Source organism: Elaeis guineensis, chromosome 11 (genome assembly GCF_000442705.2).
Source record: "Elaeis guineensis isolate ETL-2024a chromosome 11, EG11, whole genome shotgun sequence".
Lineage (NCBI taxonomy): Eukaryota > Viridiplantae > Streptophyta > Magnoliopsida > Arecales > Arecaceae > Elaeis > Elaeis guineensis.
This window is the reverse complement of record NC_026003.2, coordinates 38,931,188-38,951,087: the sequence shown is the minus strand read 5'-3', so window position 1 is coordinate 38,951,087 and position 19,900 is coordinate 38,931,188. Positions and strand designations below refer to the sequence as shown.

The window sequence follows — 19,900 nt, the reverse complement described above, 5'->3', positions numbered from 1 at the left end:
CGCATGCCACCATCGCTCCGCCAGCCCACCACCGGCCGTCGGTGGTCCTCCAATGCCTCGAATCTCGTGCCGACTTCAAAAGCTCGTATCTCCTCCATTCGAGCTCCATTTGGGGCGATCTTGATCTCGTTGGACTCCATTTTTCATCACGAACCTCACTGTAGGCTCAATTTGGATTGAATCATGAGACGTTAAATTTTAACAGAGAGGATAGGTGAATGGTGCTTAATTGCCAACTCTTATACTGGGCAAATTATATGTGAAGTGAGCACTAATGTCCCCACCATAAAATTGAGGGACGGAGATGGGGAAGGTGGCATGGGAAGATAGAGAGAATGGATAAATGATATGAGTATCAATTGCCAACTTTTAAACCGGGTAAATTATATATGAAGCAAGTACTTCATCATAGAATTCAGGGATGGAGATGTGTGGAAGGAGAAATTATTGTCTGGACCGCATCCGGTTAGACCAACATAAATCTTGGAGCATGTGCACGGTAGATAACATTCAATCGGGAATTCATGAAATATAAAGATTAATGTAGCGCCATCATGAGATTTCGGTGATCTATTTTGGTACGGTCCAGATAATAATTTCTCATGCATAAGATGGCACAGAAAGATAGAGAAGATGGATGGGTGATATTAATATTACCAACTCTTAATATAACATGCGGAATTATTAGATGGGCCTAGTCTTTTGGACTAGGCACTATCTTATGATGCATTTACGGTGGATAAGAGGATGAAATATCTCGCCTCTGTTTTGATCTTCAAAAGTTTAAATAAAAGGGGAATAATGTGGTGGGTGACTATTGAATCAGACTGTGTCCATCTAATATTTTCTCACTTAAAACATCCATTGTTGAACAGTGTATTGTCAAATGTTAACCTAACATGAGGAATTATTAGATGGACCCAGTCCTTTGGACCTGACCAAATCCTGGGACGCGTATACGGTGGATAGGAGGATGAATTATCTCACCTTAATTTGTTTTGATCTTGAAAAGTTAAAACAAACGGGGGATAATGTGATGTTTGTCTATTGGACGGACTGCGCCCATTTAATATTTTCTTTCTTAAATTTTCATCAAAAAAATATTTTCTTACTTAAAACGCTCTCCGTTGAACCTTAAGCATGACTGACTGTTGAGTAAACAATACCCATTGTTAATATTATATATATATATAGGATAACCCACCATACAAGAGTAACAAGACAAAATAAAAACCCTGGAAGATATCTAATCTAACCCACGAGCAAGGAAAGGAAACCTAGTCTTCTAATCGACGTCAGGCATGGAAGGAGCCATTTCCAGCCCGACAGAGAAGAGGTACCCTCTGATCCCCTATTACTCAATTCTTTCGCAAATTAAGCTCTCTGCTAAGAAGAAAGAGATCTCTAAGCTTTGATGCATACCTTATGTTGCTTTTAGGATTGCAGTAGTTACGGGAGGAAACAAAGGAATTGGGCTGGAGATTTGTAGGCAGCTGGCTCTTAACGGGGTCAGGGTTATACTGACGGCCAGAGATGAGAAGAGGGGTCAGGAGGCAGTGGAGAAGCTCAGAGAGTATGGGCTCTCTGATGTGCTCTTTCATCAGTTGGATGTGACCGACTCTCCTAGCATAGCGTCCTTAGCGGATTTTGTTAGAACTGAATTTGGCAAACTTGACATTCTAGTAAGCTCGCTCGCTCGCTCTCTCCCCCCCTCTCTCTCCCTCCCCCTCTCTCTCTTGCATAACCTCTTATAAATTGATACTCTACAGGTGAATAATGCAGGCATTGGAGGAACGACAGTAAACTTTGAGACTTTAAATGCCTCAAAACCATCAAATAATTTGGTAATCAATTGTTTTAGAATTCTCTGTCAATTTCTTCTAGAACTAGAATTAATCAGTTTCCGTTGATAATCGAGTAGCATAAATTCAATTCTTATGGTACATCGCATATTGCGCTGTTACCCTGCTTTTTGTCTAAAAAATTGAAGTACAAGATAAAAATAAGTTTGATTTTGTATGTGTGTATTAATGGTCCAACACATAGATATTAATCTACGTTGCGGATATCATAATTAATTTGAACCATAGAGCTCAAAATAGTGTATAGTATAAACAACATTATCGGTCACATAATATGGATGCGAAGTTTCGCTCATGTGCAACAGGAAGGCAAAGGTATCAATGGTATCCCAGATTGGTGGAAACCTCATATGCAGGAAAGTTTAGGAAGAGCGGAAGAATGCTTGAAGACAAATTATTATGGCACCCGAGATGTTACAGAAGCATTAATTCCCCTTCTCGAGTCATCAATTTCAGGAAGAGTAGTAAATGTTTCTTCCACCCTTGGACAACTCAGGGCAAGTAACCTAACACCATTTTCTCGTATTACCTATTCCTTAAAAAAATAAGCTTCAATGTTTTTTCTATTTTTTTTTCTCGTTTGACAAAGCGTGGGATTACACAAAAAGTTTCCCATAGTTTGTCAAATCCTTGCAAACTCCATCATGGCCCTGAGTGGGGGATGAAATCTTTACTCTTTTGATTGTCTATAAAACGTACACTATTTTCTTTCTTGTTCTTGGTTTTCAGGTTATCTCAAATGAAAAGCTTAAGCAAGAGCTGTCAAATATCGATGACCTAGCAGAAAAGAGATTGGTCGAGCTGCTGAATTTGTTTATCGAAGATTTCAAGGAGGGTTTGTTGAACGCCTATGGTTGGCCGACCGTTTATTCAGCATATAAAGTATCTAAAGTACTCACCAATGCCTACACGAGGGTTCTTGCAAAGCAGTATCCCAACTTATGCATAAATTGTGTGAGTCCTGGTTTTGTCAAAACAGACCTGAACTGGAATACCGGGATCCTAACTACCGAAGAAGGAGCTAAAGGACCTGTCATGTTAGCATTGCAAACTGATGCTGGTCCTTCGGGCCTTTTCTTTGATCAAACCGAAGTGTCGACCTTTTGAATGAGATTAATTTCCCTGAGCTAATAATTTGTGGAGAAAAAGTACTATCAGTTACAATTTCATTCTCGTGTGTATGAACATCATCCTGTATAAACATTGCATGAGCTCTCCCCACCTAGCTCAATATATTGACTTGAAGAGATCCAATAACATGTATTGGATGATGTTCTTTCTTCTTTCTTTTTTTTTCTTTCTTTTTTTTTTTTTTTTTTGTGCGTGTATATCTTGAACATGAGACCTTCGTCTTATTAGTATAATGCTCTCACTGACCGAGCTAATAGGCCAGGTTGCTTTATTGCTTATCAGTATCACTGTGTAGTCTTACGGCAAGAAGACCTACTAGGAAAGGTTTCCTATCTCGTCTAATCACACTTGAATCAGATCAAATATTCTCGAGCCTCACCGTCACTGAACCAGAATATTGTTGCATCAAATTGCATTAGAATCAATCTTGACTTTATAACATCATCTGGACCAACCTTACTAGGCTATACCACTCCAACTAGGCTATGACAGCAAAGCTATAGAAGGGAAAAATGGAACAAGAACAAGTGGAACGCTCTCGCTCCTCTTATGTGAAAGATCTTAATTTGTTGTGTTTATGGCACACTATTAGAATTTGTTACAACTACATGATAAGAACCAAAACTGTGTGCGGCCGCATAACAACATCAACAAAGTCACAGGATTAGCAAGCCTAAAAATTGGGAAAACTTGGAGCAAAATTTCCAAATAGTTTGATTTGCTTTAGTATGACTCAATCATAACAGTCCATCTTGATCATTCGGATTAGATAGAAAAAATATGAAGCCAGGCACACCAGGATGCTTTGTATCTATCAATTGGTCTTTGGTGGTGTCATATTTGATCATCATGAGACACTTTGTCTCTAACAAAAAAGCTTTTCCGATGGAAAGGGAGGCATTAGCCACCCGTTTAGTCCTGCAGGATGTATTTACATTGCTGGTCAGCTAAGAGTACTCTTGGTAAAAACAAAACAACCCCTGGGCAAAGATTGTCTCCAGCAAAATACTGATAATCATGAGCAACTATGTCTCTAACAAAATAGAAATCAATCATCAGATGCTTTGAGTGTTGGAAAATGTGTCCCAAAGTCAATCGTTAGACGATTGTACTTATCTTATAAACTGTATATAAATTTTTATTAATAAAAATTATTTGACATTTTCATTATAAATTGACCATCTTTGAACTTCTGTATTGTAATGAAGTCCTTAGGACTATATATATTAATCGACAAAGAAGGATTTATCATTAAGTCCTTAAAATTATTCGCAACCAAATAATACGCTATTACTAGGACGATAGCGATATCAAGTGTAGGTCGTTGTGTGCCATATGAGTTGGTTGTCCTTTTAATCAAGGAGTGTGGAGATACTGTTATGGCATGCAGATGGAATATAAGAGTACATTCGTATTGAACGTGACCATGTGCTGAGCACTCTGCTTTCAAGAATAGCTTGTGAAGGGTATAAGTATAAGTATCCCTCCGACCTGAGACCACTATGGTGACTTGTAAGCAACTCACCGTACTTTAGTACCGAACTATCTGAGTTTCTAACTTAGTGACGGAAGGATACTAGGTGCAATCAAGTACTTATCAAGTCGGTGAATGAGTCAAGATGGAATTGACCCCTCTGAATTGGTAGGAGATATGCATCAGTGTATTTCAATTAGCAAAACCTTGGCCGGGATAATCTGTGAGATGGATTTGAAAGGTTGAAATACAATGTGGTCAACTTAATTAGGGTTAACAGTTAAATCTTAAGTCACTTTGAGCATTTGGATCAAAGGGATGAATTATATGGTAACCATACGCCAGTAGGTAGTAGAAGGTTGCTTTGCAATACTTCGATCTATCCGATCATCTGGTCATCCTTGCTAGATGGTTACATCGATTGGTATAGAAGTTGTTCCTATGCTATCGGCTTAGGTTCGAATCTATGAGGCCACACGCATTAAAGATTTGGTCAGATCTGATGGCTGAAGAGTCCAATTGGATTGTGACTCTAGTAAAGAGTCCTACTTGGACTAGGACTCTATGGGAGAGTCCCACTGGGATTGAGACTCTACCATTTATGAAAATTGATTAGTAATTAGATACTAATTGACTCAATTTGAATGAGTAAAGAGCTTTAGAACAAGTCTAATTGAATTAGATTCAGTTGACTCAAATTGAGATTGATATGATCAAACCTGATTACAAGAAAATTTGATCATGATTCGATCAGGGTTTGGACTTAGCTAATTTCTAATTGAGTTAGAAATTTGATGAGATATTTAGATTCTTAATTGGATTAGGTTCATTTCTATCAGTAGTTTCAATCCAAATTTGATTTGAATTAGAATTGAATTAGAAATAAAGAGTCCAAGTCAGACTATGACTCTATCCTTATCTTTTGCGCTACATCTGGATCTACGCCAATTTCTCCATGTCTAATTAGATTTGGATTGTGATTTTTGCATGATGAGAGAGGATCCAATAAGGGTGGTCGGCTATAGCTGATGAGTCATAATATTATCTCTTGCCTAATTCGAATGCGATCTGAATTAAAAATAAGATGCAGACTAGGAAAGAGAGTTTTTATATATGGTATATTATTGGAGCATATTATTTTTTTCTTATTTTTCTTAAGAAATCTTTTGGCATGTGAGACTCCAAATTTCTTCTCCACATCCTAATAAATTTTCTAAAATTTTTAGGGATGCCAAAAAGGGGTTTTGGCATTGATTCATGGCATCCTTTCTTGGAAAGTCTTAATTCCTAGTCTATAAAAAGGGGACCCTCTCTTGACGTCCCATGATCAATTCTCTTATAGATTTTTTATTTTTAGAGTCTCTTCTCCTCCTCCTCTCTTCCTCCTCTAGATCCTCTATCACTTTGGAGTATCCAAGGTACTTGTAGAAGAAGGAAGAAGTCAGCTGTCGAAGTTGTTCGCAACTAGCATCTTCGAGCTCCTGATCTGCTTCAGTCTTCATGTGAATTTTTTTATAGAGGCCAGATGACTTTGTGTGGCTACAAGTGACCTGAGGAACATCCTCTCCAACCATTGGATCAGAGAAGATCAAGATCAAAATTTATTTGGTAATGATCTCTAACTTATTTTGATTCCTATGGTAGATCTAATAGTTAGATCTAGAATTTCAGTATCGATGAGATCGATGTGATTTTTATTTTTAGATCTAAAGCATATTTTTCATATCAAAGATCTTGATATAGTAGTCTAAGATTAGATCTTATATATGTGATTAGGATTAAATTATTTAATCTATTATTTCTGCTGCATAAAATTTTTAATTGCATGTACTGCAATACCGTAAATTTTCTTCAACTGATATCAAAGCCAGATTATTTTGATATGAATTAATATGATTTTAGATCTAATTTTTTGTCATTAAATCTAATTATTTATGATTTAGATTAGATCTAAATTAATTTATTTTCAGATTTGATTATTATTTATTTAGATTAGATGTTCTGAGTAGCAAAGTACTCGGATTGGATAATCATCAGACCGTCCGATCATAGGAGTAAGTAGAGTTTCATGACCCTCTCCTCTCATTTAATGGGGTGCTTTTTATGACGTGTAGGGGTGCACTGTGAGGTCCCATGAAGAAATAAGTAAAAAGAAAAAACTTATTTTCTTGCAAAATCCTAGATCTTGAAACCTAGGTGTTGTTATATGTGATGCAAGTTGCGAAGATAGTTAGTTACATCTAATCTTATTTAGTCAAAATTATTTTGATCTAAAATCATAAAAAATTTAGATTTGATCTAAAAGATTTTATGACTAGATGTAAAAAGTTTACGTAAAAAATTATTTTCAAAACCTTAACCATGTTGATGCAAAACTTAATTGAGAATTAAGTATCAAGTTGATTGGATCTAGAATTATGATTTAGATCTAATGACATTGCGTAAAATATGGGGCATGAGTTAGCTAAAATCAGATCCTTCTCTTTAATTGGGTTAGACCTAAGATTAGAATCAAAGAATTGATTGATCATGTAGAGAAATTGATTAAGCCTAACCAAATATTGAATTAGATTAATCAGGATTTCTCTAGTATAATAGTCGTAGATGGTCAAGTTCATGTCTTTGATTAGACTAAATGGACCTTGATTGTGGCTCAGTGGTTGAACCCGAACCATTAGATTGGTCAAATCGAAACTAATTAACCAATTAGTGTCTAAGATAAGTTTGACATTTTGACTGGTGGTTTTTAATTGGAGCGGCTTACCTGATCATTTCGATGGTGTCTAAGACAAACTTAGTAGACCCTCCCACTGATCTCACTTACATGACTAATTTGGTGAACTAGATTTTGATTAAATCGCTAAGTGATTCGAGTTAGCCCATACCATTAAGGTTGATCAGTTTGATTGATCTAGGTGCCAGTTCAATCAGCATGACCTAACTTGATTCAGTGACTTAGTGAAGTCAGTGAGAGGATTATGGTCTACTGATTGATCTTTTCTTCTCTTCTCTCTTCTCTAAATCGATTAAATCCTCTAAATTATTAAATCCTTAAAATGAGCTGGTTATGATGATCACTAAATCATAGTCTTCCATTGAGGTGAGTGATAATGGATCCATTATTTTGATTGACATTACAGGCGCCATCCGTCTGATGTTCTCTCTGAATAATAGAATTATCATTCATCATATGATGACTCTGATGAACTATCTGATGATAGTTGGGTTGACTGAGCCATCCTTGGACTTGATCACTCATTAGGTAAAATCACTAAGTAGGTTCATGTTAATGGTTTGACCTAACCAAAACTTTCAGTGGAGGCCCATCGCCTACTGAAATAAAATCTGAGGCTAAATTAAATACTAGAAGTTGTTTAGAGAAACAATTGATTGAGAACCTACCCATAGGTGCATATGGGTTGATCGAGCCATCCTCGAGCCTATATGTAGTCTGTGTGGATTCTAGTACCTGCTAAGAAATTAAGATAATTTCTCAAATTAAAGGTAGATGCTACCAATTTATATAAAATAGTAAGAGAATCTTTAGACTAAAGTTCAAGTCTTTAGGATTAATAAATTCATATACTAATTAGGCTTTGTTCTTGCTTTGTGTGTACAGATATGGCCTCAAACTTGTCATACTGATCATCATTGGATAGTGAGAAGCTTATCGGACTGAATTTTGATAATTAGTATCGAAAATTAAAGATTATCCTGGAGTACAAGTAGATCATTTATGTGATATCGGATCTGACACCTGAAGAGCCTGCTCCTAACGCCCAAGGAGCAGTCCGAGATACTTATTTGAAGTGGCTCAACGATCGCACCATGGTTTGTTGCATCATGCAAGTCTCCATGAATGACGAGTTCACTCGAAAGTTTGAAGAAGCTCAGCTAGAGAAAATGCTTCAAGTGTTGAGAGATTCCTTTGGTACTTCTGACGATGTTGAGCGACACAAGTCTAGTTGCACCATTTTCAATATCTGGATGAGAGAGAGTGCATCTGTTACTGATCATATATTATACATGATCGAGCAGATTGAAAAATTGAAGAAACTCGACTTCTCTTTGCATGAACAGCTGGAGAAAAATGCGATCCTGAACTCTCTTCCCAAGTCCTACTTGTCATTCCTCAGTCATTTCAAAATGACGAAGCCTATAGTCAACTACCACAGTCTGTTGGGGTTACTATAGATTTTTGAGAAAGATCACCAGCTCTACAAAGAGACAGTGAATCTAGTGGGAGGATCTTCTTCAGGTAGTCATCGTCCCTTTAAGATAAGAAAAAAGAAGAAGAATAAGAAGGTGCCTGATGCTGGGTGTCAGTCCTAGAAACCCAAGTTCAAGACTGATTAAAGTCAGACAGAGTGCTTCTTTTGCAAGAAGTAAAGTCACTGGAAGAGGAATTATCCTCAGTATATCGCTTCCTTTGACCTGAACAGGCCAGAGAAGAAGAAGCAATAAGTTGCTGGATAAAGTACTTATGTGATAATACCTTGTAACTTCTCTCTTATAAATATAATGACCTGGATATTGGATACTGGAAGCCCTATTCATATTTGTAATTCGTTACAGGATCTTCAGATCACTAGGAGATTTGGAGAAGGTGAGAGATTTCTGAATGTTGGAGATGGAAGATCAGTTCCGATTCTAGTTTTAGGATTCATCAAGCTTGTATTCGAGTCTCAGTATATTGTTCTTAATGAGTGTCATACTGTCTTAGTTTTCTTTTAAATGTTATTTTTGTAGGCCTTTTGGCTAATTCAAATTAGAAATATCAATAAAGAAAAACTTTTGTGATATCATTTTGAATAGTATTACAATTTTATGTAGACAGTTGAACAATGGTATCTATATTGTACCTAGGCCTAATGTAATATATATTTCAAATAAATATTTTAGAATAGATGATGTCACAGATGCCTACCTTTGACATTGTAGGCTAGATCATATTAATAAGAACAGGATGAACAGGTTGGCTCAAGAAGAAATTCTTGATAAACACGATTATGAATCATTTCCTATCTGTGAGTCTTGTTTGATTGAAAAGATGATCAAGTCATATTTTACTGAAAAAGATGATTGAGCCAGCGATGTGCTAGGTCTGATATATACTGATGTATGTGGATCCATGAGTACATGTGCCAAAGGAGGATATAGCTACTTCATCACGTTCATAGATGACCTATCTAGGTATGGGTATGTCTACTTAATGAAATATAAGTCTGAATCGTTTGAAATGTTCAAATGGTTCCATAATGAAGTAGAGAAACAAACTGAAAAAAATATTAAAATTTTTTGATCTGATCGAGGAGGTGAATACCTTTCCAATGAATTTCTGACATATCTAAGAGAGAATGGGATTCTCTCTCAATGGATCCCTCTAGGGACACCATAGCATAATGGCATCTCAGAAAGAAGGAATCGAATCTTGTTGGATGTAGTTCGGTCCATGATGGGGTGTACAACTCTGTCGATCTCTTTTTGGAGATATGCACTTAAAACAGCCTATCTTGTGCTCAATAATATTTCGAGCAAGTCAATTAGTAAGACACCATATGAGATATGGTCAGGACATAGGCCGAACCTCTCTTACTTTGGGGTCTGAGGGTGTCCAACTTATGTTAAACGATTACAAATTGACAAGCTCAATCCTAAGTCCGATAAGTGTAATTTCATAGGGTACCCCAAAAAAATAAGGAGATATTACTTTTACCTGCCTGCTGAACAAAAGGTGTTTGTCAGCAGTAAGGCATATTTTTTGAAAAAAAATTCCTTAGTGAAGGAATAAGTATCTCTAAAATCAAGCTTGACAAAGTTCAATAGGTAGAAGAACCGACACCAATGATTAAATTTGAATCGAATTTGATGAGATCAATCCTGGAGCCCAATGAACAAATATCCTTAAGATGATCTGGTAGAGTACTGCATTAGTCAGATAGATACTTAGGTTTCTTTATCCAGAACGAAGATCCTGTCGAACTCGATGAGAACGATGAGGATCTGATCACCTACATGATGCAATGCAGAGATCCGACTCTGATAAATGGCTTGAAGCCATAAGATCTGAAATGGAGTCTATGAAGATCAAAGATGTATGGACATTAGTTGACCCATCTGAAAGGGTAAAGTCCATCGAGTGTAAGTGGATTTTTAAGAGCAAGAGAGGTGCAAACGGAAAGGTGGAGACCTATAAAGCCCGTTTGGTTGTCAAGGGTTATCATCAGCATTATGGTATTGACTATGATGAGATATTTTCTTCTGTGGCAATGCTCAAATCCTTTCGAATCATGCTTGCGATAGTAGCATATCTGGACTATGAAGTTTGGCAAATGGATGTGAAGACAACTTTTCTAAATAGAAGATTCATATCCACAGATGAGTCCAAGGTGTGCAAGCTTTAGAGATCCATTTATGGATTGAAGTAAGCATGTCGGAGTTGGAACATACATTTTGATAAGGTAATCAAAATATATGGCTTCATTAGGAATGGAGAGGAACCCTGCATATATAAGTGGGCAAATGGTTTGATAATTATATTTTTTTTGTTGTATATGGATAACATTCTCTTAATCGAGAATGATGTCCTGCATTATAGAGAATAAAAGTGTGGCTGTCATCACCATTCTCCATGAAGGATCTGAAAGAAGCAGCCTACATCTTAAGAATAAAGATCTATAGGGATAGATCTAAGAGACTGCTCGGGCTCTCCCAATCCACGTACATAGATACTATGCTGAAACGGTTTAGCATAAAAAATTTTAAGAAAGGCTATCTTTCGATAAGTCAAGAAATTTTTTTTTCGAAAGGAGATTATCCAACAACTCCTCAAGAGAGAGAGCGTATGAGTAGAGTTTCATATGCTTCGACAGTAGGTTCTATTATATATGCCATGACATGTACGAGATCAAACGTGGCATACTCATTAGGGATAGTGAGTAGATACCAGTCTGATCCAGAAAAAATCACTGGAAGGTCATAAAGACTATTATTAAGTATTTAAGAAATACTAAGGATCGGTGGCTTGTGTATGGTGAAACTAACTTGAAACTTATGGGGTTCACCGACTCCAACTTTCATTCAAACCATGACGATAGTAAGAGTATGTCGGATTATATTTTTATCCTAAATGGTAGAGTAATCTGCTGGAAAAATTTCAAACAAAATACTGTGGCAGACTCTATTTGTGAAGTAGAGTATATCGCGACATCCGATGCTACGAAAGAAGCTAATGGTTGCAAAAGTTCATCGATGAACTCGAAGTGGCACCCTCTGTTGATGGCCCTATCTTGTTATACTGCGACAATACTAGAGCCATTTCTTAAACTAATGAGCCGAGATCCCATCAGCATACCAAATATATTCTGCACCGTTATCACCTTATCCGGGAGATCGTGGATCGAGGTGACGTTGACCTTTAGAAAATCGATGGAAGGAAGAACCTGGCCAACCCATTTACTAAAGCTCTTGGAATCAAAGAGTTTGATGACCATAAATCAAAGATGGGTATACGATACTGTAACCGATTGGCTTTAGTCCAAGTGAGAGTTGTTGCGAAATATGTCCCGAAGTCAATCATTTGACGATTGTGCTCATCTTGTAAACTGTATATAAATTTTTATTAATAAAAGTTATTTGATATTTTTATTACAAATTGATCATCTTTGAACTCCTGTGTTGTAATGAAGTCTTTAGGACTATATATATTAATCGACAAAGAAGGATTTATCATTAAGTCCTTAAAATTATTTGCGACCAAATGATACGCTATTACTAGGATGATAGTGATATCAAGTGTAGGTTGTTGTGTATCATATGAGTTGGTTGACCTCTTAACCAAAGAGTGTGGAGATATTATTATGGCATGCAGATGGAATGTAGGAATACATTCGCATCGAATGTGACCATATGTCGAGCACTCTGCTGTCAAGAGTAGCTTGTGAAGGCTATGGGTATAAGTATCCCTCTGATCTGAAACCATCACGGTGACTTGTAAGCAACTCACTGTACTTTAGTATCAGACTGTCTGAGTTTCTAACTTAGTGATGGAAGGATACTAGGCTGAATTGGTAGGAGATATGCATCAGTGTATTTTAATTTAGCAAAATTTTGGCCAGGATAATCCATGAGATGGATTTGAAAGGTTGAAATATAATGTGGTCGACTTAATTAGGATTGACAGTTAAACCCTAAGTCACCTTGAGCATTTGGATCAAAGGGATAAATTATACGGTAACTATACGTCAGTAGGTTCTAGAATATTGCTTTGCAATACTTCGACCCATCCAGTCATCGGGTCATCATTGCTAAATGGTTACATTGATTATATAGAAAGTTATTTCTATACTACCAACTTAGGTTCGAACCTATGGGGTCACATCCATTAGAAGGTTTGGTCAGATCTGATGGCTGAAGAGTCTAATTGGATTGTGACTCTGATGAAGAGTTCTACTTAGACTAAGACTCTATGGGAGAGTGCCACTAGAACTGAGATTCTATCATTTATGAAGAATTAATTAGTAATTATATTGATAATTGACTCAATTTGATTGAGTAAAGAGCTTTGAAATAAGTCTAATTGAATTAGATTCAGTTTGACTCAGATTGGGATTGATATGATCAAACTCGATTACAAGAAAATTTTGATCCTGATTCGATCAGAGTTTGGACTCGGCTAATTCTTAATTAAGTTAAGAATTTAATGAAATATTTAGATTTATAATTGGATTAGGTTCATTTCAATCAGTGGTTTCAATATAAATTTGATTTGGATTAGAAATGAAGAGTTCAAGTCAGACTAGGACTCTATCCTTATCTTTTGTGCCACATCTGGATCCATGCTAATTTCTCCATGCCTAATTAGATTTGGGTTGTAATTTTTGGTATCATGAGAGAGGATCCAATAAGGGTGGTTGGCTATAGTTGATGAGTCATAATATTATCTCTTGCCTAATTCGAATGCAATCCGAATTAGAGATAAGATGCAGACTAAAAATTTTTTTTTTTGTATATGGTATATTGTTGGAGCCATTTTTTTTTTTATGAAATTCTTTGGTGTGTGAGACTCTAGATTTTTTCTCCATATATTAATAACTTTTTTGAAATTTTTGGGGATGCCAAAAAGGGGTATTGGTGTTGATTCATGGCATCCTTTCTTGAAAAGTCCTAATTCCTAATCTATAAAAAGGAGACCCCTCTCTTGGATGTCCCATGATCAATTTCCTAGTAGATTTTTATTTTCAGAGCCTTTTCTCCTCATCCTCTCTTCCTCCTCTAGATTTCTATCACTTTAGAGTATCCAAGGTGCTTGTAGAAAAAGAAAGAGGTCAGTTGTCGAAGTTATTCACAGACTAGTATCTCCGAGCCCCTGATCTGCGCCAGTTTTTGTGTGGATTTTTCTATAGAGGCCAGATGACTTTGTGTGGTTGTGAGTGATCTGAGGAACACCCTCTCTAACTGTTGGATCAGAGGAGATCAAGATCAAATTTTGTTTGGTAACAATCTCTAACTTATTTTGATTCCTATGGTAGATTTAATAGTTAGACCTAAAATTTTAGCATCGATGAGATCGATGTAATTTTTATTTTTAGATCTAGAGTATATATTTTTTATATCAAAAATCTTGATGTGATAGTCTAAAATTAAATCTTATACATATAATTAAGATTAAATTATTTAATCTATTATTTTTTTTGTATAAAATTTTTAATTGCATGTACTGCACTACCATAAATTTTCTCATTGAGTTGCAGCAGATTATCAGCATGGGCCAGACTAGCTAGAGTGAGACAGTGGCCGATAAGATGATGGTGATCAGATCTATAAAATAAATCTCTGACTAGGGTTGGCTCCAGTAGGGCCCCTCCAATGCTCAAGTCAAGAACCAGCTGAATAGATAGGAAGGAGTGTGCAAAAGAGTTGCATACCTTAAGGATTCCTTGGTTACCTCTATTTATAGGGATGAGAGTCATAGGAGAGAAGAATTAGAGAACATCCTGACACCTTTGGATACATTATCCTGAGATCTTCAATCTGATTTTTCGAGATTAAATGATTGCGGTGTAAGGTTTCGGGGTGGACATGCATAGTGAAAGCATAATAGATTTTAAAATTTTAAATTAAGAAATTTTAAATATTAAACCCTTAAACTAGAACCTCCTTGATGATTAATAATCATATAACATATATTCATAATAAAATTCAAGCTATAAAAGTGTTGGGTATAAAATACCCACAGCCGGAACCCACGGCGGAACCACCATCAGCAAGTGCAGCTCCGCCCGGACTCCTACGGGAGCCGGGCTCCACCGCCATCAGCAAGTGCAGCTCCGCCCGGACTCGTACGGGAGCCGGGCTCCACCGCCATCAGCAAGTGCAGCTCCGCCCGGACTCCTACGGGAGCCGGGCTCCACCCTTAGTATCAACTGCTGGTAAGCTCAATCCGGACTCCTATCAGAGCCGGACTTCACCCTTGGCTTTGTTTGCAGCGCAGCTCCGCCCGGACTCCTACGGGAGCCGGGCTCCACCGACGACATCAGCACAGCTCCGCCCGGACTCCCACGGGAGCCAGGCTCCACCGCCATCAGCAAGTGCAGCTCCGCCCGGACTCCTACGGGAGCCGGGCTCCACCGACGGCATCAGCACAGCTCCGCCCGGACTCCTACGGGAGCCGCACTCCACCACCATCAGCAAGTGCAGCTCCGCCCGGACTCCTACGGGAGCCGGGCTCCACCGCCATCAGCAAGTGCAGCTCCGCCCGGACTCCTACGGGAGCCAGGCTCCACCGCCATCAGCAAGTGCAGCTCCGCCCGGACTCCTACGGGAGCTGGACTTCACCGCCAACATCAGAACAGCTTCGCCCGGACTCCTATGGGAGCCGGGCTCCGCTCACGACGGCTCCGACCGTTACCGAGCTTCAATCGATAGATCCACGCCCCCTGACAGGCCCTCAAAACGGCCGCGACCCTGCTCCACCTTCTGTGGCGGACTCCACGCAGTATCATCATTCCCTGACAAGCCGCAGCAGCCATAGCCGCCCTGCTCCACTTCCTGTGGCGGACTCCGCACAGCTCCACTATCCCCCTGGCAGGCCACAGTGACGGCCACGAACCTGCTCCACCTCCTGTGATGGATACCATGCGATTCTCCTGACGACGGACGCTGCTCCACCCCTCATAACAAATTCCACGTGGCAAGTCGAGATGATGCCCGCGTGTCTGCTCCATTATCTTTCGCAATCAATTCCCCTGACCGTGGGCGGCCCACTACCAGGCGGTTACACACATCGCCATCAGTCCGTTGCCTCCCCCGCCTATAAAAGGGGGGACTCAGATACGTTATTTTTTAAGCACTTTTGCCTTATCTCAAAACTCTGCTAAATTCTCCGTTCGAGCACCCCATTCTTGTTGAGGCAGAGAACTGACTTGAGCATCGGAGGGTCTTGCCGGAGCAACCCCACCTCCGGTTTAGACTTCCCTTGCAGGTCCCGGCGGCGACCGCGGCTTCCTCAACTCCAGCTTCTCCGGCGCAGGCGGATTTTTGCACCAACAGGATGGATTGGCGCTAGAGGAAGGGGCCTGTGTCTTCGCAGCACCCTTGTTCTTGAAGGAGCGCTCAACGGAACCGCCTCCGGCCATCTCTCTGTCATCTACTCCCAATCCTCCCCGCGAGATCGACACCCGATGCCTCCGCACAGGGCGTCCACCCGGCGGTCCACGGCCTTCGCGGCCAGATCTCAGGCTCCGGCCTCCCCTCCCATTTCTCAGCCAGCTCCTCCTCCCCCTCCGGCGACGGCGGTCGGCGCGGAGCAGTTTGACTTGCTGGCGCAGCAGGTCAAAGGCTTCGTCGAGGCCGTACAGGCAATGCAGCAGCAGCCGCCGCAGGCGTCGGCGCATCCGAAAGAGGCATCTCCGGAATGCCAGAACCCGACGGTGGGGCGGGCCACCTGGGCCAGCCGCCCCGTCCTTCTCGGGAAGGCGAATCCAAGGGTGGAGAGCCCTCAATCGGACCACGACTCCACCCCTGGGAGATCCCTGCCCCCGTTCTGCCAAAGGACCCTCGAGACTCGAAGTCGAGAGGATTTCCTGGATCGGAGGCTCCAGGAGATGAACCGGCGGATCGAAGAACTCCGCCATGCGCCTCCCGCTTACGGTGAGGATATCTACACTGACCCTCCCTTCTCCCAAATGATTATGCAGGAACCGATCCCGCCGAATTTCAAGCTCCCCCAGTTTGAAAGCTACGACGGGACGTCGGACCCGGTGGACCACCTGGAGGCCTTCCGAACGATGATGCTGCTTCATGGTGCCCCCGACGCCATCTTGTGCCGGGCTTTCCCGTCTACTTTGAAGGGAGCAGCAAGAAACTGGTACTCGGCACTGAAGTCGGGTACCATCTTCTCCTTCGACCAAATGAGCCACCAATTCATGGCCCATTTTGTCAGCAGCCGACATCCCCGGAAAGGTTCGGAGTCCCTCATCAACATCAAGCAGAGGGAAGGGGAGTCCATACGGGCCTACATCAACCGCTTCAACATCGCGGCGTTGGAGGTCCGGAACTTGGACCAGTCGGTTGCCATGGCCGCCCTGAAAGGTGGCCTTCAGAAGAATGATCTCTTGTACTCCCTGGAGAAGAAGTATCCCAGGGATTTTGCTGATCTGCTGGCTCGGGCTGAAGGATACGCCCGAGCGGAAGAGGCCTTCAAAATGAAGGATGAAGAGACTGCGAGGGAGCGTCAGGCGGGAGATTCTGGCAAGCCCGCAGTTGAGAAGAGGCCAAGGGAAGTCCGGCCTCGCTCCCGATCCCCTCCTGGGCACAAGCGCGCCCATACTACAACCCGGGCACACAGGCAGAGAAGCCCGGACAACAGGTTTCGGCGGGGTTCCCCGCCAGGGAAGTTCCGCAGCTACGCCCCCCTCAACGCTTCGAAGGCCCAGGTACTGATGGAGGTCAGGGAGCTGATCCCTAGGCCGGAGAGGATGCGCACGCACCTCGGGAAGCGCAACCCCAACAAGTTCTGCCTCTACCACCGCGACCACGGCCACGACACCGAAGAGTGCATCCAGCTCCAGGACGAGATCGAGGAGCTCATCCGGCGAGGTCGGCTCGACAGATTCATCCGCCGCAGGCCTGAGGGTAGAGGAGACCGGCCAAGAGCCCTCCCACCACCCGAACCGCAGAAGAGGGAGGAGCAGCCCGGGGACCGGCCTCCTATCGGGACCATCGACTCCATCGCCGGAGGGCCTCTGGGAGGAGTGGGAGAACTGTAAATGTATTGCTTACTATTTCGTTTTGAATCTACTTTTCTTTCTAGCTAACGCAGTCCTCCTGCTTAACGCGGATGTATTATGACTGGATATGACCTCTCCAAAAATAATGGCCATGTCAGGAACAGGAGGAGAACCTCGTCCTGACATGAGCAAAGTCAAAGGCCCGGTTCTTTTAGACCGGATGGGGGGAGAGGCCTTACAACACCCTAATGTGCCCCCACAGCCCTGTTAGGGATAGGAGGAAAACCTCGCCCTAACTTGAGCAAAGTCAAAGGCCCGATTCTTTTAGACCGGATGGGGGGAGAGGCCTTACAACGCCCTAATGTGCCCCCACAGCCCTGTTAGGGACAGGAGGAAAACCTCACCCTAACTTGAGCAAAGTCAAAGGCCCGGTTCTTTTAGACCGGATGGGGGGAGAGGCCTTACAACGCCCTAATGTGCCCCCACAGCCCTGTTAGGGACAGGAGGAAAACCTCGCCCTAACTTGAGCAAAGTCAAAGGCCCAGTTCTTTTAGATCAGATGGGGGGAGAGGCCTTGCAACGCCCTAATGTGCCCCCACAGCCATGTCAGGAACAGGAGGAGAACCTCGTCCTGACATGAGCAAAGTTGAAGGCCCGGTTCTTTCAGACCGGAGGGGGGAGAGGCCTTACAGCGCCCTAACGCGCCCCCACAAGTCAGGCTGATAACGAGAACCTCGCGCCGGCTCAAGCAAAATGGAAGACCCGGACTCCTACGGGAGCCGGGCTCCGCCGCCAAGGTAAAACTTCACCCGAACTCCTACGGGAGCCGGGTTCCGCCGCCAAGGTAAAGCTTCACCCGGACTCCTATGGGAGCCGGGTTCCGCCGCCAAGGTAAAGCTTCACCCGGACTCCTACGAGAGCCGGGTTCCGCCGCCAATGTAAGCTTCACCCGGACTCCTACGGGAGCCGGGTTCCGCCGCCAAGGTAAAGCTTCACCCGGACTCCTACGGGAGCCGGGTTTCGCCGCCAAGGTAAAGCTTCACCGGGACTCCTACGGGAGCCGGGTTCCGCCGCCAAGGTAAAGCTTCACCCGGACTCCTACGGGAGCCGGGTTCCGCCGCCAAGGTAAAGCTTCACCCGGACTCCTACGGGAGCCGGGTTCCGCCGCCAAGGTAAAGCTTCACCCGGACTCCTACGGGAGCCGGGTTCCGCCGCCAAGGTAAAGCTTCACCCGGACTCCTACGGGAGCCGGGTTCCGCCGCCAAGGTAAAGCTTCACTCGGACTCCTACGGGAGCCGGGTTCCGCCGCCAAGGTAAAACTTCACCCGGACTCCTACGGGAGCCGGGTTCCGCCGTCAAGGTAAAGCTTCACCCGGACTCCTACGGGAGCCGGGTTCCGCCGCCAAGGTAAAGCTTCACCCAGACTTCTACGGGAGCCGGGTTCCGCCGCCAAGGTAAAGCTTCACCCAGACTCCTACGGGAGCCGGGTTCCGCCGCCAAGGTAAAGCTTCACCCGGACTCCTACGGGAGCCGGGTTCCACCGCCAAGGTAAGCTTCACCCGGACTCCTACGGGAGCCGGGTTCCGCCGCCAAGGTAAAGCTTCACCCGGACTCCTACGGGAGCCGGGTTCCGCCGCCAAGGTAAAGCTTCACCCGGACTCCTACGGGAGCCGGGTTCCGCCGCTAAGGTAAAGCTTCACCCGGACTCCTACGGGAGCCGGGTTCCGCCGCCAAGGTAAAGCTTCACCCGGACTCCTACGGGAGCCGGGTTCCGCCGCCAAGGTAAAGCTTCACCCGGACTCCTACGGGAGTCGGGTTCCACCGCCAAGGTAAAGCTTCACCCGGACTCCTACGGGAGCCGGGCTCCGCCGCCAAGGTAAACTTCAGCGGGACTCCTACGGGAGCCGGGTTCCGCCGCCAGGAAAGCTTCGCCCGGGCTCCTACGGGAGCCGGGCTCCATCCGCTACTTCACCAGCAAGGGTTAAAAACGGTGGCGAGGCTCGGCCACGTGACGAGATCGGATGGAAAGGAAGAGCCCTTTCCCACGACGACCTCTAAGCCAAACAGGCCAAACAACGAGAAAGGGTCAACGAACGACAATATTGGTGCTACGCGCAGACAAGGTAACACAAAATGCTTTTTCTCATTTCCGATATATGTACTACAGGACCAGGACGGCCAGAGAAAGAGGGACAAAACGATAA

The 19,900-nt window shown here is 42.8% G+C and overlaps 1 protein-coding gene across 1 annotated transcript; it reads left to right on the top strand.

Annotated features, from left to right (window-relative positions):
• The first annotated feature begins 1,189 nt into the window (after positions 1-1,189).
• Positions 1,190-3,142, top strand: LOC140852614 ((+)-neomenthol dehydrogenase-like). Its single transcript, XM_073246098.1, has 5 exons — positions 1,190-1,336; positions 1,439-1,682; positions 1,770-1,844; positions 2,168-2,359; positions 2,592-3,142. The coding sequence occupies exons 1-5, from the start codon at positions 1,302-1,304 to the stop codon at positions 2,967-2,969; spliced, it is 924 nt and encodes a 307-aa protein (XP_073102199.1). The 5' UTR covers positions 1,190-1,301; the 3' UTR covers positions 2,970-3,142.
• Positions 3,143-19,900: the final 16,758 nt, after the last annotated feature.

Coding starts and splice junctions, on each gene's coding strand:
- LOC140852614 (XM_073246098.1), top strand. CDS start 1,302: ATGGAAGGAGCCATTTCCAGCCCGACAGAGAAGAG. Junction 1,683..1,769: donor TTGGCAAACTTGACATTCTA/GTAAGCTCGCTC, acceptor GATACTCTACAG/GTGAATAATGCAGGCATTGG. Junction 1,845..2,167: donor CAAAACCATCAAATAATTTG/GTAATCAATTGT, acceptor CATGTGCAACAG/GAAGGCAAAGGTATCAATGG.